Source organism: Anarhichas minor, unplaced genomic scaffold (assembly GCF_050575085.1).
Source record: "Anarhichas minor isolate MPS153535 unplaced genomic scaffold, ASM5057508v1 ptg000136l, whole genome shotgun sequence".
NCBI lineage: Eukaryota > Metazoa > Chordata > Actinopteri > Perciformes > Anarhichadidae > Anarhichas > Anarhichas minor.
Genome location: NW_027466582.1, coordinates 2364572 through 2376376, shown reverse-complemented (window position 1 = coordinate 2376376; position 11805 = coordinate 2364572). Strand labels below are relative to the sequence as shown.

Sequence of the window (11805 nt, the reverse complement as noted above, 5' to 3'; positions counted from 1 at the left end):
GATTACTGAGGGCTGATGTTATGAAATGAATAAATGTTGTAGAGGTTGGTTAATAGACCGAATAAACGCCGGCGTTGTGTTTTCTTCTCTGGAGTAAAATAAGTAACACACAAAAGAATGCACGCTAGTTATGCAGATTTAATATTCAAAAGGCTACCAAGAGATGTTCTTTTAAACCAGACATACTTTCACACTCATTTGGTCTTCAATAGAGCTGCGATTGACAATTTATAGCAATGACAGGGAGGTCTCTGTTGAGGCTTGCCCCCTCTAGTGGTCAGGTGTGTTACTGAGCTTGGTAAAAAGTGCTTTAACTGTGTTCTTATGAACATTATATACAACTCAGAGTGTGGCATGACAATGTAAAATCAAACTTGTATGTAACGCATTCGTTTGAGCGGGACCATTCAGCATAAAAGTGCCAATCCAGAAATTGTATGTGCATCTCATGGGATTGGGGATTTCTGCAGAACAGAAGAAAACATTTACCTCAAACATAAGCCTCTATCGGTTCTCGTACCAGGACAGCAGGACACATGTGTTAAACGTCTCTAAAACATACTGCTGGTAGAGCGCCATGGCACTGCGATCAGTGTCCTCCACATTAAAGAACACACATTCTTTGGGTTAAGCTCTCATTTCAAAGCAGCAACATGTAAACATCACATCTGAACAGGCAGCCCTTTGCCACTCGCTACGGTTCTTTAATAGAAAAATACATTTGACATATAACTCTGGTTATCTGTGGATTGGATCCACTCAAACATATTTAAGTTAGGGACGATACAACTGCGTGAGTCCATGAACTGGGCCGCGTGTCAGGAGGCACTAGGTGGAGAACTCTGCGGTGGTGTGGGGGCTTTGGCCGGGGGCTGGACTGGATGGGACGGAGCTCTCAGGAGTCCGCAGGTTAGTTTTCCTCTTCCCGTTGCGCACCGTAAGCTCCTCTTTGGGTTTGAACGTCAGAGGCACAAAGCCGTCTGCATCTGCCACAAGCACAACCCACAGTGGACCTGGAAACACAAAGACGACTGGCTCAACATGGTTCTCTCTACATCGGAGATCCGTTTCATTGTCAAGTTAACTTTAAAATGCAAAGTGTAGTTTGAGATGGCTATGGCTGGCTGCTGCGTCTCAGTTGAGGACAGTGTGTTGCTACAGTGAAACATGCGCATTAAAACATAGTAAGCTGCTTTTGTGCTAAACCTTGTAATCTGACCTAGGCTTTTAATCACTTCCAATTATAGCGTATGTGTTGTTGAAGACTGTACAATATAAAACAATGCTGCACATACCATACACCATCTCCACAATAGTTAGGTTGAAGAGGTCCTGAAGGGCTCGCAGACACAGCTTCCCATCGCACAGCAGCACCGGCCTCCGCTCGTCGATGAACACGTTCTCTGATAACTGCTTCTGCACGAGAGAAGGAGAAAGTCAAGAGAAATCAAATAAGTCAGGCTAAATGCTATTATACCAGTTCATCCATAACTTGATCCGATACTTGACAACTAAACAAAGCATAGTCGTGCGTCTTTAAACGATTCCGGGTATTTCAGTCGACTTATCCTTAAAGTGTAAATTCCCGCTGATTAAGCCGTTTAAGCCTCTCAAGCAAAAGCTGCTCGTGACAGAGACTGTAGGAAGAGAGGGAATCTAGTTAGGGTTATTATCCCCTTCATTTACAAATACGCAGAGAAAACGTGGGGAGTAGAACTGTACCTGACATGTGACGTTGACATAGGGGGGTTCAGAGGCACTGGGGTAGACACTCGGGACCTTCTTGCCATTCTGGTTATAATCTCTGATTTCCGTCAGGCACTGCTGTACATCTGCAAAGCGCGTAAAAAGCCTCTCCATGTTGTGAACCAGCTGCTCCAGAGCGCGCTCCTTGGCGGGGCCCATGGCCTTTTCGGGAAAGGGCAGCGTCGGGTCCGTGTGGAGCTTGTCCGGCGGCTCGTAGCGAGGAGAGCCGGCCCGGCCGGAGTCTCTGCCGGCCTGGCCGGCCACCGCCAGGCTGGTCATGCGGCTGACGTGGTCCATGTCGAAGTTCTCCACCGTGATGGAGGAAGAGCTGGACAGGGCTCTGTCTCTGTCTGACGCTCGGTCGGAGAAGAACACAGAGCTGGTGACGGGGCTGGGCTCGCCGCTCCCCACTTCCTCCACCAGCCTGCGCCTGTTACCCGCAGAGCGAACAACTCCCCCACCTGGTAACACCAAGTCCTTAATCCCTGGGTGCTCCCTGTTGTCCTTAGGTAGGTGCTCAGAGTGCCTCCTAATCCTTGCGCAGAAATTAGAAGCGGGCTCACGGTGAGCAGAGGGGGGTGGTGTGATTGGAATCTCTCCATCGAGCATCAGCTCTTTGGCTACGAGACGAAGAACGTATTTGTCCGTGTTAGAAGACGGGAGGAAGGCGGGGTCGTTGGACTTCTGCCGGCCCACCATCAGCAGCAGCATCTTGTCGTTGAGGAAGCAGACTCCTTTGGGCCTCTCGTTTGTCTGCAGAGAGATCTGCTGAATGTTCGGCATGGCAGAGGCCGTGATGCAGTACACCAGCACCATGTTGCAGGTGTTGGAGGCCACTGCGACCGTGGAGCCGCGCGGGTCAAAAGCCACGATGTCCGGAACCAAAATCCCGGGGATGCTGACTTTGCGGCTGGTGGTGACTTTGCGCTCGTAGGTGACCAGGATGAGGTGCGAGGAGTCCTGGCCCGAGCCTGTCATGGTGTCTCTGCGACGCAGGTGAAGAAGGGGGCTGGGGTCGGAGCGGCGGTGCCTCGCCAGGAGGTGGGTGAGGTCTAGAGGGCCTGAGCTGGGGAAGAAGGACCTCTCCGACTCAAAAGATCTGCTTCTAGATTCCACATTATTGTCTTCTTCCGACATGACCACATGTGTGCCGTGGCCTTGCGGGGACTCGGCCTCTGACGACATGTCGAAGGCTATGCCGGCATTTAACCCGCAGATTTTGTCCAGAGGCAGCTCTGTAGCCACCGCGACTTGAGCCTCCCCCGTGGCCTCGATGGCACAGATGTAGCCCCCCACGTCAAAGATGGGGCAGAAGGAGCAGGCCACCAGACTCTTCTGGATGTCATTCCAGACGTAAGAGTGCAGGGAACTTCCTATAGCCACCACCAGGCGTGTGCCATCCTTAGTCCAGGACGCACAGTGGATGAGTCCACTACCTTTGATGTCCGCTTTGATCCTCCTGTTGTCCACTCTCACAGAAAACAGCAAAGACGTGTCCTTCTTGGTCAGCACAACCAGGACGTCCAGTTTAGGATGCCACACGCAGCCTTGGGAGAGCAACGGGAACGGCTCACTCATCTCGCAGGTCTGGGTGCACAGCAGCTTGTTCTGCTCCAGCGCACTGAGCTGCAGTTGCCACACGGTAACATGCTTCTTGTGCTGGACAGCCAGCAGGGCGGGGGAGTCCGAGCAGCACAGCGGGCCCCAGAAGAGCCCGAGGACGTGCTCAAACTGCCCGATGACATTGGTGTCCCCGAAATTCACCTCGCCGTTGATGAAGAAGAGAGAAGTCAGGCAGACCTGCTTGCCGTCCGTCCACGCTATCCCGTGCACAGGGTGGATGGCTCGGTGCAGAGCGTTGAGACCCGTCCGAATCAGCTTTGCTTTACCAAGATCCATCCGGGCAGGTGTGAGGACGCTTTGTTCAAAGAGAAAATACAAATAAAATGTGACTCAGAGGGTTCACATTGAAGACCGAGACCTATCCGGTCTGAGTGGGTCCTGCACCAGAGCAGCTATTGTTGCCTATGCCTTATACCTATGCAGATTAAGAATAAGAATTAAGAATAGCAAAAGCCTCTCGTGTCCCCTTCCAAGTACATGCCTTAATCCCCTCTGGTGACGAACACTTATAGCTGCTTACCCCTGACTGACCTCAACAGCACACCGATCCTGTCAGGGCCATTCATCTCTTTGGGGCAACTAAGTTAGCTCATTAAAATAGAGAATGTGTTCCTCATCACATGCAGACTAAACCAAAGAAAATGTATATTTTTAAAAAGACGTGTGCGTGAGCTAAATATAATTCACAATTGACAATTTCACAACTGGAGTATGTCACTAAATCAGATAATGAGGCTATAGAGAATAATACAGTTTACACAGGTGAGGTTACATTACATTGGTATGAGGTTATACACATTTTCAAAGTTATTTAGTTAGCTAGTTATGCTAATGTTTACCTTTAGCATTAACTTATTAAACGTACGTTGTAGCTAATAATTGGTGTAAATATGTACACAAACCTTATAAAACCACAACCGTCTCATGTGGAATCCGTCTGAAGAACTAAAAGCGAGTTCCCCCCGTGTTTTAAATCACGTTTCTACCGGTTGACATGTGTCCGAAATATCCATTTCTAGCTGACCCCGGAAGCAAAACTAACTCACACTGTCGGTGTGCATTATGGGATATGTAGTTGAAATATACACAACAAGCGTTTTGACGCAAAGGCTGAAGACGACGTGCGTAGCGTGAGTTGAAGATCTCGACGCTGTCTTGTACCACAAACTAGAAAACATCTTGGCTGTCCGACGGCTGGCTGCAGCTGTGAGTCGGTAGTGATCGGTGAATGCATGAATACATGGTTTCCACCGATCACGCATTGTAGTCTGTATGCTTCAGAGCTGATTCTTGAAGTACTGTAGCACCACCATGGGCGTGGAAGTCGAGACAATATCCCCCGGTGATGGTAAGTTGATCTATCCGCTTGTGTGGGCTTTGATGCGGGGGTGGTCGTGGTGTAGGGGCTCGGTAGTTCCCCGGAATGTCGTTAAAATCTTGTCAAATATTAACATAATTTACAATACAATTTGCTCACAGGATAACTGATTTGGCTGACAGGATAACGGTATATAATAATAACTTTATTATATGTATGTGGTCATGCCAGGAGACCTGCAAGAGTCCTCACGGCTTTATTTCTCTCTGTCAAACGCACTAATATCTCACTCAGAGGGATTTTATAGCCGCTTGCCCTGGAAAAAGAAACCTGCAGGCTAAAGTTTCAAACATGTGGATGAGACTAACATGCATATCTGACTTCAACATGTCTGCGTGCACATTCCTATGGTATTCCTGCTCCTCACCAGACTTACCAGAGCCATTGCTAATCTACAGGATACACTTCTGAGGTGTACAGATACACACACAATAACACTTCTTCTCTCTCTCTCTTCTCAACAGGAAGAACATTTCCAAAGAAGGGCCAGGCATGTGTTGTGCATTACATAGGTAACCGACCCCTTTCTTTGCTTTTGGCAATCGTGGTACCAGACATCTCTTTTTCCTGTCTCCTGTGTTGAGAGAGGAGGAGGAAATTGGCTCTGTTTGCATGCTGTTGTTGTTGTTTTTTACAGTATCTTGAACGCAGCAGGGTTCAGTTTGCAGCCCCAGCTCTCTCAAAAGTGTGCACAGTCTGCGGAACATGTATGCACCCGTGTGCCACTTAAAGTTTCATGCAGCAGCTAACACACCCAGAAAATATCATTATTCTGGTTTCTCATGGTGTCAATGCCATTTTAGAGACTGTTGTAACTTGCACATATAGAACACACACGTGCACACGCACAGACACACACGCACACTCTCTTTTGTCTCCTGTCAGATTGCCCAATTTTGAGGTGGGGCAGCGAGACGCTGAGACGTTTGGGTGAAAAGAAAAATTGGGTTATTCGATGCCCCGGGGCTGGCAGCCGAGACAACTAGGTCAGACAGAAAGCAAACAAAACCACAGTCATCAGTCTGTCTGAGTAACTGTTATTACATGGCTATACATGTTATTGCACACTCCCTGGCACTGACTCTAGTAAACAGGTTTTCACTGTGTGTGAGAATTGTTGTGTTCTGCTGTATGTGTGTACATGTAATAGTCTTTTCTACTCTTCTTGCTTGATGCTGATGATTTGGCTTCACTTACTTTCTTATAGTATTTGGTTTTAATAGAGGAAGTTCTGCTTTGTTTGACTAGTGTGTTTGTGAAACTAGTCCGGGTCAACTCTGGATAGTAAATGTTGTGTTTTCCTTTGGGCCTGATCTCTGCAGAGATGCAGAGAGAACAACCCGGTGTGCATAGTGAGGGTTTGGTAGACACTCGCTCTTTGCCTGGTGGTGCTGTTTCATTCCACGTGCTGTTATTTGCTTCGTAAATTAGCTAAAGCGGATAAGTCTCCATCTGCACTCTTGGGTCATGCTTATCGTGCATCCTGTTCATTGTCTCGTCTGTTTGCTATTGTAATGATCACCTCCCTGGATGTCACCAACCTGTCCACATCGTCCTGTCTGTTAAAAGGACTTGTTTTTTCGCGGTGGGTAGATAGAAAAGAATGTACACCATGTGTATATAATACTTCAGTGTTGAACGCAGGCCCGGAGATTAGCAGAAGAATGTGGTCGTGTTAGAGAAGATTAGAGTATTTGTATTATAATAAGTAGTGTTAGTGTGGACCTCACAGTGAGGCATGTATGCAGCGGTAAGCAAGTCACTCAACATATAACGATGACTCAAAGAGGTATTTCTTCTTAAAAAATGTATTTCCTCCACCGTTTATGTAGTTGTTCGTATTCAACAGGCAAAAAGAAATCCTAGAACACATAAATTCTATTCTATTTTTTATTTTTTTTTTGCACTTGCCAAGTCCACAGACAGTATATGAGAAGTGGACGTAGTCATCGTGACGTCACTCATTGGTTTGTGGACTGCTGTTATGAAGGCTCGATTTTGGCCTACTTGGATTACGGCCGTCGCCACTTTGGCTTTTTTGCAACCAGTGAACTATAATCTACTTACTGAGGTAATAAATCAAGAGAGAAGTAGAGTCATTTTCTGAAAGCACACGTGACCAATTAGATCGCTTAGAGCTTACTTACTTTTCAGGTCGAGAAGGACACTAACCCACATTTGGTTTATTTAAAAGCTCAAATACAAGATTAGTTCTAGATCTGATAAAGAGATAGTACTGGTGATAGAGGTTAGCAGAAGATCTGGGACGTAAGCCAGTCATCAAGCGAAACCACAGACTGCCCCCTCCACTGCGCTGGTGTACGTTTCCCAGATGGCAGAGCTGAGAGAATCAGCAAGGGTCAGGAGAGAGGGATCTCCAAACACACAGTGGGACTGGAAACCACTAGTAACATCAACATGTAACTCTAGGGAGCCTCTCTTGCTAACGGCTCTTGCTCATTGCATCTGGAAGCAGATGCAATGATGGTTAATATGAAGAAAAGGAGAGCAGCCGTTGGGTTTCTGTGTCTGGCACTAGGCCGTGAGGATAAACAGCCTGGTCGGTCTCCACTGACAAGAGGTGTGAGCTCTGGGAGCAGCAGGCCTACTGGATATGATGTCATGCCTAAATGTGGACGTCCTTCCTTACCATGTTTGAGCTCCAGACTCCGCCATGAAACGTGCTGAAGCTGAGACCGTGTGTGTGTGTGTGTGTGTGTGTGTGTGTGTGTGTGTGTGTGTGTGTGTGTGAGACACATAAATAGATAGAGACACAGGGTTGTATGTCAGGAGATGACAAACTCGCCTTCCAAGGGGAGAATGTTGTGATCGAATGCCGTGGGAAGTGTTCAATCCCAAGGTTGTTCCTAATAGAACCTTTCATTAAGGTTCCACCTAGAACCCTACCAGAGGATTCTACCTAGAACCTAACATAAAGGGTTATACCTAAATAAATCTGCTAAATGTTACACCCAGAATCTATCATTTCCCCCTTAAGGATACTAACAAGATCCATCCAGGGGTTCTACCTAGAACCCTTTCATGGTCCAAGGGTTTCATCTAGAACGGGCAACAATCATGGTTCACATTCACAGTTTGTTTTGGGGGTGCGTGGTTCTGTTGTGGGCTTTCCCCTTTAACAGCCATGCTTTTAACAATCCTTGAAGAAATCTTTCTTCCAAAAAGGGTTCTTAATGAAACCCATAGTCTCACAAAGAACCCTTGAAAAACTCTCTTAAATGGTTCCCGGTAGAACTTCAGCCCTTCAGGAAGAACCTGCTTGGGACCCTTATTCAAAGAGTGTATAATGACAGGATTAGATCAACTTTTGAGCCATTGCTAAGGATCATTTTCAGGCCATCAGTGCTGCAGTAGTGAATTGGCATTTGTTGTATTAGTGTAAATCACTCCGAACAACACATCACAGAATCATTTTATTCTTTCCACTGAGACGTGCGTGTCCGCAGCTGTGAAACGGCATATCGGTTTGTAGACAGATAGCTTTACACGCAGCCCATATTTCATCCACACTGGGGCCGATAGGGAGGGGGGGGGGGGGGGTTGTTGTGCTGGCAACCGGCCTAGACGGGGGTGAGACAGGATACTGTAAACTGAGTAAAAATAACCCCACCCCTGTGCGCCACAGTTATTTTTTTGCAGATCCAGCCAGAGGAGCACTACCAAGTGAAAGCCTTTCAGGAGGAGAGAGTGTGGGAGTCAGCCTCAGGAAGGGACGGGCCAGAGACCTCACCCATGCTTAGAGTGATAGCGGAGCACTGATGGGGGTCTACGAGTAGTTTGGATGTTTTTGCTTTTCCCTGCAAGATACAGTCCGACGTCCATGAGTGAAACACGCACCTGTTGAGCCTCGCTGTCTTTATATATCCTGCAGCAAGAATGAATGGTAGCATAGGGCATTACATAATGCATTGCCATGCTGTCACTCATATTGGAATCCACATCTCTCTTTAGAGCAACGCTGCTGTATATTGTGTTTCTACAGGAAACAAGGAGCAGGTGGTGTTTTTCTTTCTTTCTCAAACTGGTTCTAGCCAGTTGCCAGTGTGTCCCACGGTCCCTGTTGCTGTTAACCCCTCTGCAGGCTGCTGCTGCCTCCTCCACCACGATTGAGTTTTTAGCCTACCACGGAGGAGCCTTTCTACCAATATAAAAGTGAACCATTAAGCCTAACTAGTGCGACGACTAGGACGTGATCCCTCACTGGCTTCCCACCCGTGAACATTACCAGTCTCCACTTTCCTTGCGTGGAGCCACCGCTGCCGTAAACTGAACCTGCTTCTCTGCAGTTGGCGCAAGTCGCCTCCCCGCTACTCGAATGCCCCGCAGCAGGTGGTCTCCGCCTCGGGGAGTGCACTCGATGACTCCGCGGTTGGACCGAGCTCGCTGATATATGGGCCGCTGTGATTCTTGGAAATAATAGACCTACTAAGTTTGGGGGGGGGGGGGGGGGGGGGGGGGTGAAAGAGGAGAAGCAGTACAGTACCAACATTCATATGACTGGATGGCTTCAGTGAGCACACAACTTTAAATGCCAAGTATTCACACTTGTTGAATTATGACAAGATAAACATGAATCAAAGGACTATTAATCCAAAAAAGCAAGTGGATGTTTGACTCCAAGAAAAAAATATTTATATTAGGAGTAGGCGATGAGGATGAAAATATCTAATCATGATATATGTCATTTTATTTCAGAATATTGATTTATAGCATAATGTAGAGCATTTTATGGAAACTCAATTGAGAAACATGAACATCTGTTTTCGTCTAATGCAGGGCATTAAACACCAGACAGATCAAAGTACTGCCGCCCACGAAGGACTAATATAACCAGATGCATTCATTCATTTCCCAGACTGGATTGTGTACTGCTGACTTCTTATAAATATATAACAAACAATGTATTTCTCCCAGACGGCCAGCTATAATGTAGGAAATTGACACAAATTAAAACTCTTATAGATTGGTTTCTTTATGCGGATGAAGACTAACATTATAATAATTCATGCTCATTATTTTTGCTGACTACCATATGCTATTGTTTGTTTGTTGGTGCCCTGTGTTAGGTCTGAGCGATATGAATCACAGTGTGGAAGTGACTGGGATCATTCTTTCATGAGAAAGGAAACATCAGGCTTGATTATGAAAACAAAATGTAACAAATAAATACATAGATAGTACTTCACTATGATCAGAAGAGCCTGGCGGTGTTCTGAAGGAACAGTCCGGCACCGCTCCGCCTTTGTTACCCTTTTCTCCCCGTGGTCTACATACAGGCGAGCAATGGCCTAGTTAACTTAAAAAATAATCCACTAAACCAGGCCAATGCTTCCTGGTTCACATTCCCTTTGTTCATTTGCGTAATTGAAACAGACCCCAGATCCTGATAAGAAGCCTCCGCCAGAATAATTCCTCAGACTGGAGCCACAAAGACTTTATTCCTTTTAATCTCAAATTGCCTCTTTCCTAAGCATTAGCTACTGAGGAAAGGGCGTGCATTGATCTGGCGCCACACTGTGATAAAAGGCGATAATGCATTTAAGGTTAGGTACAGTATTGGTCAGAAGAGCATTTAACTATGCAGATGTTTAAAAATAAGTCTGTGCTCAGTCTTTAATCGATCTCAGACGACCCGAATGGGTAGTTTCTTCACCAAATGGGTCACTGATCTCTGCATTTTGTGAATGTGTTTTCCTCTTTGCCAGGTATGCTGCAGAATGGGAAGAAGTTTGACTCCTCCCGAGACCGGAACAAGCCATTTAAGTTCAAGATTGGACGGAGTGAGGTCATTAAGGGCTGGGAGGAAGGAGTAGCACAGGTAAGAGAGAAACTTCATTACATCACTATGTTACATTGATTCAACCCTCTTGATTAATGCTAGAAGTCCATGTTTTCAGTTATATTTGGGATTTAAAGGGGTATTTGGTATGAAAAAAGGTCATACCAACCAGCTAATGTTCCCTGAGGAACTCTGAACACCAAATGAAAAAAAGAAAACTGCTTTAAATTGTATTTCCATGCAGAAAACAAAATAAAGACGGTGATGGCTACGATGCATTTCTTATCTCAAGCTAATTCGATTTCGCTCTGTGTTGAATTTCATACACCAGTGGTGTTTGGGGCTTTAAAGCAGCATAAAAAGAGAACATCAGCAGTATTCTCAGTCATGTTTGCCTTTTCCCTTACGCTTCAGATGAGCATGGGCCAGAGGGCAAAAATCACCTGCACACCAGACATGGCTTATGGAGCGACAGGCCACCCCGGGGTCATCCCCCCGAACGCCACACTTATATTCGATGTGGAGCTGCTCAAGCTGGAGTGATGCCTGAGGTTAAATACAAAGGTTGAAGCTTGCTGAGGTCTGCGCTCCACAGGGGAGACCATACCCACCATCCACTTACTCTCTGTTGATTTCTACAGTCTACTTTAGTTCGATTTTTTAAATGCATCTACTGCTGCTTTGTCGCCATCTTGTCATAATAGATCCTGCATGGAAAAATTTCACATCATGCAAGACTTTTTTTCACACACTCACACCATCACCGTTTGGTTTCTGCTTGTTAGTCAGAGATGCTATTTTGTTTTGATTTCATTTAAAGTTGTACATTTTGTGGAACCATGAGGAAATCTGTCATCTGATGAAAAGCCGTACTACATTGCAATCAAAAACATATACTGCCTTACAGTTTAAACAACAGATGAAGGGTACATTATGTTGAAAGTACACAACTTCTGCTCTGTATCTCACCTGGGCATTATATACCACTGACTGCATTGCCACTTTGATAAAGGTTTGACCTGCTGAATGCTCTGAACGACGTTGCTATGTGTAGTATATATTTTATATCCCTCATATAAACATGTACTGCAAGTGTACCCTGTCCAATATAACCCAATCCAATACTTTACAGAACTCTATGAGAGCCATTGCTACTATTACAGTTGATTGACCAAGTCTTGAATAAAAATGGCATGTATTGTGTTGAGATGTCTGTGTCCTGTGTGTGATTTTGAGAGGGGAGTGAATAGGGATAATG

The 11805-nt window shown here is 46.0% G+C and overlaps 2 protein-coding genes across 2 annotated transcripts; one reads left to right on the top strand and one right to left on the bottom strand.

Moving 5' to 3' along the window:
* Nucleotides 1-120: 120 nt before the first annotated feature.
* wdcp (WD repeat and coiled coil containing) lies at nucleotides 121-4410 on the bottom strand. Its single transcript, XM_076083943.1, has 4 exons — nucleotides 4272-4410; nucleotides 1723-3664; nucleotides 1296-1416; nucleotides 121-1013 (listed from the first exon to the last, which is right to left on the bottom strand). The coding sequence occupies exons 2-4, from the start codon at nucleotides 3643-3645 to the stop codon at nucleotides 829-831; spliced, it is 2229 nt and encodes a 742-aa protein (XP_075940058.1). The 5' UTR covers nucleotides 3646-3664; nucleotides 4272-4410; the 3' UTR covers nucleotides 121-828.
* A 110-nt stretch (nucleotides 4411-4520) lies between these two features.
* Nucleotides 4521-11754, top strand: fkbp1b (FKBP prolyl isomerase 1B). The gene is made up of 4 exons (XM_076083944.1): nucleotides 4521-4717; nucleotides 5212-5259; nucleotides 10474-10586; nucleotides 10962-11754. Exons 1-4 carry the CDS (start codon nucleotides 4681-4683, stop codon nucleotides 11088-11090), a joined length of 327 nt encoding a protein of 108 aa, XP_075940059.1. The 5' UTR covers nucleotides 4521-4680; the 3' UTR covers nucleotides 11091-11754.
* Nucleotides 11755-11805: the final 51 nt, after the last annotated feature.